A 14,595-nucleotide genomic window follows, 5' to 3' on the forward strand; every position below is an offset into this window, starting at 1 on the left:
ATGGTCAGTAGATGAAACCGTGATGCCGAATTTTTCTCATGAGGAATGGAAAGGGCAACGTCAAAAGCTGAGTCTACGCTGCTGCCTCATCTTCCTTATCCCATCCATCACGTTGATCCTTCGGTATCCGGATAAGAAACAGAGATATCAATGCAGAAGCGCCCGCCATTCCAATTGTAAGGTAAAGTGCATGCCGAATGCCTCCGAGTTGGTCACGGCCGCCGTTGTTTGTATACCGTTCAACCGTTCCAGCGAATCCCAGCCCGGTACTCAGACCGTACATCTGGATGGTGCCCATTAGTGACCCAGCAATTCCCTGGTGCTTCCGTGGGACGCTGTTGCTAGTAATGATCTGTGTCGCCGTAAAGATGAAATCGGGGCTGAATCCCATAATGATGAATGCGGGAAAGCACTGAGCCCAGTATGTTTGCTGTGCTGGCATTGTAGCCAGGATGATGGTAGCGACCACCGTTGCTATTGCACCTGTTGCCATGACTACTTGCGCAGGGAGATATCGCACGGCAATTGCGCTGACGAAGCAGCCAAGGGTGCCAACGGTGGCAAAGGCAGAGTTGACTGCTCCGGTGAGGAGGTTGGAATAGTGGCGGATGGAAATGTTCCAGATTTGGACGTAGTAGAGGAAGATGCCGACTCCCATGAAGGACATGAAGGCGGACAAGACCATTGGTCCGAATGAAGGGGCTCCCCAGATATCGAGGGGGAGAATGGGCTCTTTTGCAAACCTGCCTTCCCATATGACGAAGAGGACGAAATGTAGGATGGAGACGATGAGAAGAGCGTAGACGTAGGACTGTTCCCAACCCACAACAGCTGCTTCTCTATTTTTCTTGTTAGTGAGCGATACTCTGGTGAGTTTTAAGAACTGTTGAGAGAGTAACTTACGTCCAGGAGAAATTGAACAAGACGAGGCCAGCGACTCCGAAGTAGGCACCGACATAGTCAACCGTCCCATCTGCGTCCATAGGTCTGCCGTCAGGAGGCAAGACGAAGGAACTTGCGCCAAAAACGACTGCTCCAAAGATGGCCCTGTGAGCCGTATATCAGTATATACCCCCTTGTAATCGACCTTCACCCGTAATGACTTACAAGAAGAAATATAGCCACCACCACTCCGTCAATTGCCCAAAAAAGCCAGGAAACACAGTCCCGCCAGCAGCACCAACCGGACCCATGGCACCAAACATGCCAACCCAGATATTTCGCATCAGGCCCGGTGGAAAAGCAATCGTTAGCATGGCAATCAGGTTGGGGACCATGATTCCGCCGCCGACGCCGCTGAGGGCGCGCATGACGATGACGGTGTCTGCGGATCGCATGAAGCCTGTGATGAGGTGGAATAACACGTAGATGCAGGCGCCGACGAGCATGGTGTTTTTGTGGCCGTGGACGGCGCCGATGCGGCCGCCTATGAGGACGAATGCGCCTTGGGTTAGTCTAGGAGTGTTAGTATACTTCCTTTGTTGATACAGGATGAGAATATTCGTACGGGTATGATGCTGCGATCCAGACGCTCTTGCTCTCGGGTGCTCCCAGTTCTTTTGGAATGCCAATGGCGGCTACGAGACCTGCGCCGTATGGTATAGCCTGTTTTTGGCGGTTAATTGGATTCTAGGTTCGAATGTCGAGATATGGAAAGGTTGACATACTTGAACCAGTTGACAGAACACGATGCAAAAGGCGAAGATGTTATCTCGGACAGTCGGCTGTGATTTCTTTACCTCGTTTTCCTCCACGACGGCGGTTTCTGTATCGCTATTCACCATCAACGGGCTGGCATTTGGGTCGTTTCCCAAGGATTCGAGTTCGGAGGCTTTCGACATGTTGCTTGAAGTGTCTGCTCAATATCGCGCTGTGACATGCTCTGGAGAGATCTTGACTTTCTGCTGCGGGATGCTGTACAGTCGGTGCATATCGTATTTATTCTCCCGTCATGATACGGGATGAGATAAAGGAAGAAACTTTGATCCCGAGGATTCCACTCAGACCCATCTTCCCAAAAAAACGAGGTTCGACATGTTGCAAAGGATGTTCGTGTAAGCAAGCACTCTTCGCATCCAGCGGTTCAAGGCCCAGTTACTGTATTAGGTTGAGGCTCTCCATTCTTGATTAGTGATTCGGGGACTGGTTGTGATTCTTATGATCAGCTTGTGGTTTAGCTTCGGAATGCCTGAGGGTAGCTTTGAGTGTTGTTTAGCCGTGTCCGCAGCCATCCGCTACCGTCCGCACCTCTCCGCAGCACTCCGCAGTATCAAGATCAATTGGTGTAGATTACCTATAGTGTCATCGAACCCCTAATGAGTGCGTTCGCCCCACTGCGTTTACATCCTATACTCGGTGAAATGCCATATTAATAATGATATTGTAAGGACTGTTATCAATTTGAACTCAATCAGCAGCTTAGCCTGGTCGTCCAGATTGAGCGCCTTGGCAGAGCCCCTGAAGATGGATGACAGGGCGATGGCACCTCCCACTGTGGAGTTAGGGTTCTACAGATATGGGAAAGAATTTTTACGATGATAAACTGTTTCTAGGAAGCACTAGATGGTGATTTAGAGATGGACATCGATGTTATGTAGTTGGGCGGCAATTTCTTGCTCTTGTTATACGGGCGAGCGAACATGATTTCTAGTCTTGGAGTTGCGATATGAAACGAGGATAGTACTTTCAGCTTTTCGGCATAAATACTTGTGCAATAATCACGTTAGACTGATAGACTGAACTACATCCCCGTGCTTGACAAGTTCCACCTCGAGTATCTCTGGAATCACTCTTGATTAACCTCCAGCTTAATGTCCGTCAACATAAAAGGGGTAAGAAATGCCACTCCAGGCGCAGATATCGTCACAACCCGTAAAGTTGGGTAGCTTATTTTCCCAGCAACAGCATGGTTAAAACAGTTATGTTATGCGGGCACATTGCTGTTCTTCAAAACATCCACAGAGTAGCGCATCCGCCGCAATCGATATTGGTCATCGAAGTCGTATTTTTGGATCTTGGTGTGAGTGGGATATCCATCGGGGAATGTGGCTTCCAACACGGCCATCCTTCGCCGTTCTCGCGAAGTAAGGGTTCCAGTTCACGGATTTTGATATCTGGATTTTGCTGGAGGTGGAAAGGGAAGTTGAAGTAATTCCAGAATGCATAGCCTACAAACCAAAAGAGATGGTGAATGTCCAATTTTGATTCTGCGGTGTGAGTATTGAAGGCCTCTTTAAGTTTTCTCGGACATCGAGCGTATCTTGGCCGATTTTGCTAGCTTCAATCCGCGTCGGGCACCACGAGCCGTGGAACTCGCCGAATTCCTTGAAGACAACCTTTTGAGATTTTGTATCAATTGTTACTTCCGCTTTATATGGTCCCGGAAATCCCTTTCTCTCTAACGCGGGCCCGAGAAATTGGAAGCTTGCGGAAAGAGATTGGACGGAGTTCCAGTATTCGAGGTCGCCATTGGCGTCGATGATGCTCTGCAGGAGACTAATTGAGGATTTAGTGTATATTCAAGGGAAGACCTTTCTGTTTGATGGGAATGGTGACAGACCTGTTGGAAGACATGGTAAAGAGTCCTATCTAGTACTAAACTGAACAGTTGTTCTGTTTTTAATGAGTGCCAGCTGATGAGGCTTCCGTCAAGTAGTCCTGCTTATACTATTGAAGTCGTGGAATGCTTTCTTTGCATCTAAAATTTCCATGTATATCTCTGGTTCATCCAGAGTCAGAATCGTTGCCTCTGAGAGTGCTCGAAATATGACTTACCGGCTACTTTCCAGCGCGATCGAAGATACTCTAAAAGCCATCTAAAAGACTCAATCTTCTCTTGAGTTTTCTTGTCTGGATTACCCTGACCAATTTCCATAGCCATCATTGCCGCTAGATATACGGTCTGCATGAAGAAGATGGGCAAGCCCTCTTCTAGAGGTCCTCCATTCTCAAAGTCCTTTCGAAGAACTAATGCTGACCGTCCCAAGACTTCAAGAGCCCGCTTAGTCTCCGGAAACGTGTGGCTATTTGCATCTATCGGCGAGCCGATGCGAAACTGTTGCCAATGCTGATCTTGAAGTAAAAATATTCCGCTGCGAGAGTCAACTTTTGCACAATTTTCACTCAAAAGTTTACTTACCAGTAAGAAAACATTGTCTGACAGCAGAAAGACAGTTTACGAGCTGTGTGCTCTTGCTCCGCGGCATTAACCTGTGCTTCGAGAGTACGGCGCAATTGTGCTGTATCTTCCGTCAAACACGTCGAATTGTTCGCTTTCGATGGAGTGGCAGATGCTGCTAGTCGAAGCGCTTCGCTTGTCAGGTATGTAGCTTGAGCAAGTCGAGCAAAACTGCCCGTCTTTAGATGGAATGCGGCTGATATCGGAATAGCATCTTTGTGCGCTGTGTTCTATGGATAGATACATCAGCCTTGACTTTAGTTCTGTCGTAACAAGGAAGTCATACTCCTTCTATGAAAGCCTGGTCGTCAATCGGAAGATAGTAATTGATCTCGGGATCATTTGTGGCCAGATGTCTGGAAGGGTCTCCAAAGTTCAAGAAGCTGTATATTTTAGAGGTTAGAAGGGATCGTGATGAAGGTTAAGCTGATGTAAATCATTGTTAAATACGGCCGACTTACCGATCAAGAGCTAATACTCCCCACCAGCTTCTCCTCTTCTCTTCAACTTCCATCCAGGATCCATCAAAACCGGTGTTGTTGGTCATTAGCTGGTCCAGACCAAGGGCAATGCCATATCTGGCACAGGTGCCGACGGTCCAATATGCAGCAGGATAAATTGCTTGGCCCATTTCGTACAGTGCAATGAAGATTGTTGCCTGGAGAACCTGTAGGGACATGATGCCCGCGGCCTCGATCTCATGGTGGTATCTTTTTGCCGTTCTGTAGAGAGCTGTCTTTGGGCTGTCTCCACGATGAACCGTCGTAGTACAGTAGAGCTTAACACACAGAGCTAACAAGACGCCATCCGCTTGTCGGGGAGACAGTGGGTTAAGCAAAGAGCTGAAAAAGCGCTTCCGGCAAACTATTGGCAACCATGAGGCGTTCTGGGAAAACAACACGGCCGCTATGTCGCGGATTTGCTGAGGGTCTCCGACGTGAGCCGTAACATCACTAGGTACTGGAAATTCTAGGCGAGGGATTTCGAGCTGGATGTCGCGAAATATCCTGGGCGCTAGGAATTGGACAGCTCTCGCGGTATCAAACGCAGAATCTAAATATGGTGTTTGCTCAACCTGTGGTAGTTGATTGTAATCGGAGAAAGGTGAGTCCTCTCGTAACGGCTCATCGTCCCAGACAATTTCAGGAGTATACGAGCGCTTTGCTGGGGGTCTTGGGTAGCTGCAGCGCATGTCCTTGCGGATGCACAGTTGACATGCTGGAAAGACTCTATCACAACGTCTTTTGCCACGACGACAGGCATGACAGGCGATCCGTGAATGAGTCGCAGTCATCTTCGGAGATAGAATGTAGAAGTGATGGTGAATTGGGAATCGGTTTGTTTCTTCGATGGTACTATTTAGGAGGCATTGTATCCGCCCACGGGAGACTCTCTGCGGCAGCTGACAAATGAAGGCGCCACCACTGGATTTATGATTAGTATACCAAGCAGCAGCTCACTCCACACGGACTCAAGGTCTTGGGATAAATTGGTTTGGAAGTATCATAGACAGGATGCATACTATGAGAATTGTGATAGATAGGCAAGGTACGAACGCCAACTTAGCTTAGAATATCCAAGAGGCGATCTGAGTTCCAAGGCTAGATTCACGTAGCGAATTAGTTAGACATTGATATATGTTCTACTCCGAGAACTTAATCACAGTTTAATCATGCGTGCCTATGTTTCATGTTACCTGGGAGTTGATATCTATAAGAAACATGGAAATAGTAATCTTTATTACCCGCTACTAAATATCTTTAGTATTCATGCAGTCATGTTCGTACGCTGTGCCTTACAAATAAACCGAGCTCTTTATCTCTGGTTTGCTTATAACAGACACTATGATCCAGGGAACCAGACAACACAAATGCACCGTATGGGGCTGAAGTAAGAGACAAATCAGACTGTACGCCGTACAAACAGTGTCTTTGCCTACGAAGAAGATGGGCATAGAGTCTCAATTGACAATTGATCGATTAGACAACTCAAGGAAAGGACTTGCACGAGGACAAAGAAGCTAGAGACATGATTTATAAATGTACAGTTTCTCGACCTCAACACTCAGCTCTAGAAGCTGTCGTAGTATAATTAAAATGTACTCTACTTGGTGGGTTTCTTCGCCCTTCCTCCGAATCCCCATCCAATTTGATGCGCAATAGTGATGGACACCTCCAAATCATCTGCCCACGCCCATACCAATCCAGGATTCTTCTGGAACATGCGGCCCGCAGCAATCAAGTCTAGCGGCGTATCATCGGCATCATCACTTCCTTCAATGAGTTTCTGCGCGATCTCCCCCGTCTTGATGCTTCCCACAGAGCTGACTAGCATACTATCTCCTACTGCTGCTTTAATCTTCTTTGCAAACGGCGCCTGGTATCCTGGCCCACCAATGACTTTTTGCAGAGAGTGATTGCCACCGCTCGATACATCTAGCACGTCAACGCCACGTTGAGCGAAGAGCTTGGCCAGCTTGATGCTCTCGTCGATATTCCAGCTTGGCCCTCCATTCCACTCTGGGTTTGTGTCCAGCCAATCGGTTGCGCTAATGCGTGCAAACAGTGGCATCCCCTTGGGAATAATTTGCCGCGTTGCTTCGACTAGTTCTAGTGCTAGACGAGCACGATTCTCAAAGCTTCCGCCATATTGATCAGTCCTCTTGTTGACGGCTGGCGACAGAAAGCTTGAAACAAGGTAGCCGTGCGCAAAGTGCAGCTCAATAACATCAAAGCCAGCGCGAAGAGCACGTCGAACGGCAGAGAGAAAGTCATGCTTGAACCGCGCAATCTCTGCAAGACTCATGGAGCGTGGCTTTGGGTAATGTTCGTTAAAGGGCTCATTAGTAGGCGATACGACATCGTCAGGCCAGCCACCGACTTCTTCAGTTGCCGTCGCGCCAGAGCTGAGCCAAGGCGCAACTGTAGAAGCTTTACGCCCTGCGTGTCCTAATTGAATGCCGATGCGACCGTTTTGACTGTGCGCAAAATCGACATGCTTCTTCAGAGTGTCGATGTGGGCGTCTAGCCATAAGCCTGAGTCTTCTGGTGTGATACGCCCATTGGCCTGGACGGCGGTAGCTTCAATCATCATGAGGCCAGGCTATGAATTATTTAGTGTTTATGTTTTCTTCTCTTTTCGATGAGGTAATTTAAAGAGATGAAGTGAGAAGAGACATCTGTTCAAAAAGGCAGTCTTACACCACGTTGGGCCATCCCCCCATAGTGGGTGATGTGCCAAGGCGTGTGAAACCCTTCATGTGCGCTGTATTGGCACATTGGGCTCACCCAAATGCGATTTGGCATTTCAATATCGCGAATTTTGAGAGGAGAAAAGAGCTTGGGCACAGGTTTCCCAGACTTTTGAACTTGCGAAGCGCTTCCCGGAACGGGATCTTGCTCGGGGGTATAGAAAGATGCGTCTTTGGCAGCAACATTATGGATTGGAACGGAGCATTTGGCCTTTTTCTCGGGGACTGGAGTAGCGGCGCGAGAAACGGTGATACCGTGGTGAGGGTGACAGATGCGTTGCGTAAGATAGGCTGCCATAATGTTTATACGGTGTAAGATTAGTATCTAGACACAGTACAACGAGTCTGATAATGTTTTATTTATTGCAAGGCCAAAGAGAAGGTTAAATAGAACTCTCTTTCTAGCCTCCTTCTAACATGCTACCTGGATGCGAGGAAGGTCGTGGAGATTTAAATACCGATATCATCGGCATGAACGGCGTAACACACCAGTGGCTTCACTATATGATGACGATGTGACGTAGGAGAGGATTTTAACGAAGTGGCATTGGCTAATTCTAAACCGCCCATACCTCTCGGGCGTTGAGGGGAAGAAAGTCACAAACGATGGCATTCTACGTAGTTAAAGCATGGAAAATTCAGCCTGGTACAAAATTTTGCTTGGCATTTTCGTATCTTATATGGTCGCAACCTTCCGGGAAAGAAATGAAGCGCTAGAACATGTGCGTGATTGTTTATAGAACTGCTTTGTTCAGTTTAGAATTGAGGCTCTGTCAATATTAAAATGTCAGTGACCTTAATGACACCTACTAACTAGCCGTGGCGTGTATAAGAAACCGTCCGTCGGAACAATAGCATGAGGAGAGGTGAAAGCGTTGAAGCCGTGGATACCATATGTTTCAGCCATATCCTTCTAGAAACCATTGAGGAACAATTTGTCCCCGTTCTAGAACGACATCCATCTTTGTAAACAGCCGACCAGTATCTTACAAAGCCAAGGTCAAGCCCTGAATCCTTTCGCAAACACTCTCAACGATACGTTTTACCCTCTAGTCTTCACAATTTCGCCCATGAGTGGCAACGGCAACGTGTATGTAATATCCTCCGGGTCCAACCTTTCCCGCCCGCAGGCATTGAGCTGTCGGCTGACACACGCGGCGAACTTATAGCTAAGAGGGTGTGTCGGCCAAGTTTGAAGAAGTGATCGGTGGTGCCGATTTCGCATAAACTCTTTCCGGTCGACCTTGCATTGGGCATTGAGAGGAAGGTGTAGACTCATCGTAAAGTTATATGTTTATACCGTTTTATCGGTATCAGTTTGGATAGTTGTCGTTTAGTTTATGTTTCATTTAACATGAGTCATAGGAAGCCTTATTATTCTCAACCCTCATGGATGACCTTGTCAGATTCTTAAACTATAGTAGGGTTGCCTCTCCAAGTATAGAAAAGCAGTTTTTCTATGTGCATGCTACCATTGCGACCTTCCTTAATCGCTTGAGAATCTGACTGAAACAGTGCAGGCTAATGTAGGATGCATGTGATTGTCGATCTTGGCTACAGCTAGAATTAAGCTTATGTTTTTAATCTAAAGCCTTATCGGTAGGCAAGACTTAATCCTGTTCTACAGATGGAAAAGATTACTTAAAATTGGAAACAGATAAAGCGTAGGCGGACAATTCTCCAAGGGTTATTGTATAATTCAATTAAGCATCAAGACAGTAGTAGATGCTGAAACAAGCATACGCAGGTGTTGACCGCCAGAGCTGCCTGTTATTATCCCTGAAGCAAGCAAACTGTCGCTGCTGGTTATTGCCGCTTCCTGCATACTGACCGAAGCTGAAGCTTCTAGGTTGAATATGACTGGTGAAAGTGTTTCCGGTTGCAAAGCTAGCAGTGTAAGAGTTTCCCTCCCAAGTAACTAAACGTGCCGGGCTGGTAGCAAAGGCGATGTTTTGTGAAAATGGTGCCGTGTTTGACTGAGAGTCGTCTGGGTAGTAGGCAACAACACTAACACTTGCCGACCAAACGTCAGGGCCACAGTTGGCAAGATGCACTCCCCTGTAGATAGATAGCGCCATTAGCTACATATTCAGTCGTTGGATATTGGATAAACATACTCGCCAGCTAAGGCGCTGGGAATAAGAAGAGCAACTGCTCCCAGGAGAATGGCGCTGGGTTGGAACATTGTAGAGGTTTGATGTAGAATTGAACAGAATTGCTACTGCCAAAACCAGGGAAGCGGCATTTAGATAGCCTTTATATAACTTGTTTACACTCAAGTGCATCTATAGCTATCTCCTATATTTGGAATTCTATGAACGAGAACGAGGCTATGAAGCATGATAAAATTCATCTCCACCTATGGGCGGTGTGCGGGCGCCCCTAGTCCTATTTCCAGGCATAAGTTGGCTGAGTTTTACCCGCCGCAGCAAGCAGACTCAAGTTAGCCCTCATATGGAGTAGAGCGACGGGTCCATGAGGCGGGAAATGAAATAACGACAAGGGAATCCACCAATTGCTCTTAAGCCAAGAGAAACGAAAAAATGACACGCAAATCCACTACTGCATGGGATCGTACCACGCGTTCTTCTTCTGTCTCACTGAGTGCAGAGGAAAGGAACAGAAGGTTAGAAACAGAGCTTTTATATGTTTGGGAAGATCTAAAGGATGCCTAAATGTCGGAATGGATGGATGCTTTATGTACCAGATACAACGCTATGCAGAGGGAAGCGGTCACTTCACTTTTGCCATAGCGGTCTATTTCAACATTAAAGCATGGGAGACTTGCGAGTCGCCTCTGTTGACCTTGATGCTTTACAACTAGGTAGGAGTTGCGTACAGCTAGTGCATCATTTAGGTATCTTCACATGGGTATGGTGGGAGCATCCTCATCCATCGTTTTCGTACAGAGAAGTTCCGTCTTACATTAGCCACTAGCCAGCAAATTGCCAGTAAACACCAGCTGCAGAATACTCTCCTTTGACTATTCAGATTATTGACATAGAGACCTCCTAGCTAGTTTCGTCTAGTGAATCGAGTAGCCTTTTAAACACATGAGAGTAAGCCCATGTCGATTAGAAAATACGAGATCTCTTCATCTCCTTTGTCGCTATTCCTTTACATACTGAAAATTACGCCACAGTTACTGCCTTTCTAAAATGCTTTTATTTTCTTTAAAAGCTATAATTAAATAATAAAAAGATGCATACAACATTTACACAGGTAAATAGCATTGGCGGCTATGTGGGCGCTGCGGCAGTAAGGCTCCAGGTACATGTAGGCGGAAGTTACGTAAACTGTAAAGTACATGTCACATCAGAACTGCCATGTCTCAACAGACGCAAATATACCTAGTAATCGCATTGGACGTAGAGCTAAATACACTCCAAGTTAAGCCTGTATCAACTGCTGTCAAATAGTAATCTCCCTAAAGTAAGCTCAGCTTAAAAAAACGCTACGGCGGAATTTTCAAAACTTGTGAGTCGCTTGCATTAGCACCGGACTGAAAATCCAGCCAGTCAAACAGGATGCACTATTAACATCAAAAGGAGGCCTTCTTACCTATCCCAATATACCTTGGTACATTGGAATAGCCACTGGTCTCATCTTTCTTTACCAATATTATATCCACTGCTTGTTTCCAAAGTGAGAAACGAATGATCCACCGTTTCCACCAGCAACGCTAGACTTGTCTATGACAGACAACACATGCCTCACAGACTCCTCTGGACTAATTGGGCCCTTGAAGTGTGGTGCATAAGCAGCGAACTTCAACCCTGTCTTAGTTAGACTTTGCAGCTGATCCGGGGTCACTGATCAAGTTTCAGCCATCGTATCATTCAAGTGCTAGCAAATGTGCTCTCACAGTTATCAGTATGACCAGTATCTACCACACCGGGTGAAATACTCATGAATAGAACTCCCTGAGAGCTATATTGGGCGCTATATTTGGCGACTGCCGCATTCATAGCTGTCTTGCTAATAGTGTAAGGCGCAGATGTCGAGATCTCGTATTTGGTGACCAAATCAAGATCCGCATGTCCGCTGCTTATCGTCACAACCTTCTTGATGCTGCTTCTGAGTACAAGAGGAATGAAGAGGTTAAAGAGATGGATATTGCCGATGAGGTTGATATTCAAGCAGTCTGCCAAGTCCTTGTTCAACTTTTCTGGATCTTTTCCCCTAGGGGTGCTGTCAGCTTCGGTTCATCAGCAGCGCATCATAGCCTTACAAATCGCCAACGTCGATGTATTCAGACCAAGGAGAAACAAAACCAGCATTGGCAATAATATAGTCCAGCGAGCCATTGGTGATTTGGGAGACTTTTTCGACAGAGTTCTTGATCTAGTGTGAGAATGCTATATTGAAATAGAAGTGGGGTTCGTACTTTAAGTGAGTTGTAGTCCGTTATGTCCCCTTGCAAAACATGAATGTTTTGTCTTCCCGGAAGCTGCTTTTGGATTTTATCGTTCGCTACGCTTGTATCTCGTACAAGTCCTATGATGATGTTTGCGGGATTGTCGGACAGCTGCTTTAGAAACTCGTACTGGGCCGAAATTAGCGACAATACTCAATCCTACCAGGAACTGCCTTCCTACACCAATACCCCTCGAGGCCCCAGTAATGAGATATGAAGCCATAATCTATTGGAATCTTATGTGACGATTGGAATTTAATGGTTGAGCAATGCTTTTGCAAGAGATGTCTTAGTTTCGATACCTAAAGGAATACGAGTGGCTTATATACAAACAGTCAGTTACCCCCTCTTGATTAGAGAATATCTCAAACTCCCCGTGGTTTAAAATCAAATTCAATTGTAGATTTATCATCAATTTATAATCAAGAGTAAATATCTACCTTCTACGAAGTATAGCACCTGTTTTTGACAATGCAACCTGTTGAACCTAAGCAATTAGAATGCGAGTTGACTGATGAGTCTTAGCGCTAACTATAGGCTCGGATAGAGTTGCTTCACTTCCTTTTTAGGAAGAGAACTTGTTTATCATTCTCGCTATGACCGCGAGCAATGTTCAATCATACGACTGGTTGATAAGCTTAACGGCCTCCTTCAACATAGTCAATGCGGATATCTCGGTGAAATCTTCTCTGGCTTTCCATTAGGCTCGATATTGAATGAAGGATAGATGTTGAAATTGTTTAGTAAGTCTAAATAAACGCCGGTAAAGTGCGGTTGGTACTAAAGACTATAGTAATCTTTTCCACATAGGTAATGTGCGCAGTCCCCAGATCATCCTGGACCCAAGCGAATCGAAGCATATTCTTCATACATGAAAAGTTTGTCAAGCAAGTCCTCTTTCCAGATTCGCTGATGGACTTGAGGATCGTCATTCTTTCATCTTCGGTTCGTGCCTCTAAACCGAAGATCAATAAGACAAATGGCCATGGACAAGCCTCTAGTTGACCTAGAACGTGAAAGGCTCTATCAATGCACCTGCTTATCTTTTCTAACTCTGCAATGCCATTGGATGATATTCGTTCGAGATATACCAAAGTCGCCAGAGTATACAGCTCTGCCATCCTGGAAGCCTCTGTCCACTCTTCAGCTGGCCAGAGCGAAATATCCAGCTCCGAAAGTTTATCTTGTCTTAACTTCCCTTCTAACTCTTTGAGGTAATCTCTATAGTCTTCCTTGGTGTACCGAGAATCTGACGGGTCAACGACGTTATTGCATACCTCCTCAAGGAGATCTAGAATATTGGATGGGCGACTTTGAGAACGAAAGCTCTACACGTGGATCAGCGCTAGCTCGGTACGCCTCTGATGAAGAAAATACTACATTTTCGCGCAGCCTCAATATGAGATCCTCGATGGTTCTCTTTTTCGTATTCAGAGAAGCCCCTCCGAAGCCCTCCCAATGGCGGAGACTGAACTGTGCCATTACATCATGGTAGTGAACCCAGCGGAGCAACACTGAGTAGTCGCTCCCGGCATTCAGAAATGAAGGCGAGGTTGCAAGGTTTATCATAGTCTTGGCCCCTTGAACATATGATATCCAGTGACCACATGTGACCGTCGCGGTTTGCACCTGCTTAATCTGAGTGACATCCATCATCTTCAAAAAAGGGTCACTCACCTCAAAGGAGCACAACAGCATACCAGCCGCGATATGCTGACTTATATCCACTCCTTTGATGATAGAGGTTACAGAATCCTTCATCGCTTTTAGAGCGACCATCTTATACTGAACCGCCTGGCGCTGCAGCCCATAGCGATGAAGCGACGCGAGGGCGAGTAAAGAATTCACTAGCCCGGTAGATGTGGGTGAATCGTCCGAGAGTGCCATACGAATCAAGGTGCTGCGTAGTGTTGTAGAGCTTTGGCCAATGCATCTTAGGGAAGAGGCAGCGACTGATTCAACTTTGACCTGTTAGTAGAGATCAAGCGTATAATTTACATGATAGTAACACCAACAATACTGCAGAAGATGCTTATCTGAAGTGTTCAGATCATGCGGTATCCACTTAATGGGGACTCCCAAGAACTGTGTGCCGTCAAAATTCATCGCTTTGGAGTCTACGAGATGTCAGCGGCTCAGGTCGTGCCTCGTTTTGAAGCAAACGTGCCTATTCGTGCCCGGGTCCACTCCCGAGCCGACAGGTGCTCATAGATGCTGACATCTTGAGGGAGCACATGAACAAATTCCACTGGACCATTCGTCTGTATGTAGTGACCATCTGAGGGTGCAAGAATGGCTCGTCTCCTATCACCCTCTCGTGGCCAAAAGAGCAGTAGGCTATACCCATCACACTTTCGCCCCGCCCGCAAGCAGCGGATGCACGATGGCAAGGTACGGTCACATCGTATTTTGCGGTCTTGGAGACATGAGGTGATCAAAGTCAGCCAACTTACCATATTATTCCAATCGTTTAATGGACAAACCTCTGCAAACACCGCAAGATCCACTATGGCCGCCCATCATGGAAATAAGAGCCCTGTACCGGCTGATTAAAAGTCAAGGCAATTAGCGAGTGACTTGGTAGATGTGAAATTGTATGTGTAGGAGTTTCCAACTGCTGAGAGGACGTGTGAGTAAGTGCAAGTGAGTATCATGTGTCTCCGTCGGAGATTTCATAATATCACTAAGCAGTTCTGGAATAGCGAAGCCTTCCCTGATTTGGAACTTTGGAAACTTTGTCCGAAGGCTAAG

The 14,595-nt window shown here is 46.4% G+C and overlaps 5 protein-coding genes across 5 annotated transcripts; all 5 read right to left on the reverse strand.

The window, feature by feature from the left end:
• Nucleotides 1-73: 73 nt before the first annotated feature.
• On the reverse strand, nucleotides 74-1,841 carry Triagg1_10538 (uncharacterized protein; the record flags this gene model as incomplete). The annotated part of the gene is made up of 5 exons (XM_062894621.1): nucleotides 74-839; nucleotides 904-1,047; nucleotides 1,108-1,455; nucleotides 1,508-1,605; nucleotides 1,668-1,841. The coding sequence occupies 5 exons, from the start codon at nucleotides 1,839-1,841 to the stop codon at nucleotides 74-76; spliced, it is 1,530 nt and encodes a 509-aa protein (XP_062750489.1).
• Nucleotides 1,842-3,167: 1,326 nt separating this feature from the next.
• Triagg1_10539 (transcriptional regulator family: Fungal Specific TF) lies at nucleotides 3,168-5,369 on the reverse strand (the record flags this gene model as incomplete). The annotated part of the gene is made up of 6 exons (XM_062894622.1): nucleotides 3,168-3,495; nucleotides 3,560-3,584; nucleotides 3,775-4,091; nucleotides 4,139-4,407; nucleotides 4,464-4,560; nucleotides 4,639-5,369. 6 exons carry the CDS (start codon nucleotides 5,367-5,369, stop codon nucleotides 3,168-3,170), a joined length of 1,767 nt encoding a protein of 588 aa, XP_062750490.1.
• A 911-nt stretch (nucleotides 5,370-6,280) lies between these two features.
• Triagg1_10540 (uncharacterized protein) lies at nucleotides 6,281-7,725 on the reverse strand (the record flags this gene model as incomplete). The annotated part of the gene is made up of 2 exons (XM_062894623.1): nucleotides 6,281-7,279; nucleotides 7,465-7,725. 2 exons carry the CDS (start codon nucleotides 7,723-7,725, stop codon nucleotides 6,281-6,283), a joined length of 1,260 nt encoding a protein of 419 aa, XP_062750491.1.
• Nucleotides 7,726-9,130: 1,405 nt separating this feature from the next.
• Nucleotides 9,131-9,612, reverse strand: Triagg1_10541 (uncharacterized protein; the record flags this gene model as incomplete). Its single annotated transcript, XM_062894624.1, has 2 exons — nucleotides 9,131-9,485; nucleotides 9,545-9,612. The coding sequence occupies 2 exons, from the start codon at nucleotides 9,610-9,612 to the stop codon at nucleotides 9,131-9,133; spliced, it is 423 nt and encodes a 140-aa protein (XP_062750492.1).
• Nucleotides 9,613-11,048: 1,436 nt separating this feature from the next.
• Triagg1_10542 (transcriptional regulator family: Fungal Specific TF) lies at nucleotides 11,049-13,950 on the reverse strand (the record flags this gene model as incomplete). Its single annotated transcript, XM_062894625.1, has 7 exons — nucleotides 11,049-11,239; nucleotides 11,293-11,609; nucleotides 11,659-11,771; nucleotides 11,815-11,973; nucleotides 12,936-13,172; nucleotides 13,222-13,805; nucleotides 13,860-13,950. 7 exons carry the CDS (start codon nucleotides 13,948-13,950, stop codon nucleotides 11,049-11,051), a joined length of 1,692 nt encoding a protein of 563 aa, XP_062750493.1.
• Between the last annotated feature and the right edge of the window lie 645 nt (nucleotides 13,951-14,595).

Source organism: Trichoderma aggressivum (genome assembly GCF_033847375.1).
Source record: "Trichoderma aggressivum f. europaeum strain CBS 100526 chromosome Unknown scaffold_076, whole genome shotgun sequence".
Classification (NCBI taxonomy): Eukaryota; Fungi; Ascomycota; class Sordariomycetes; order Hypocreales; family Hypocreaceae; genus Trichoderma; species Trichoderma aggressivum.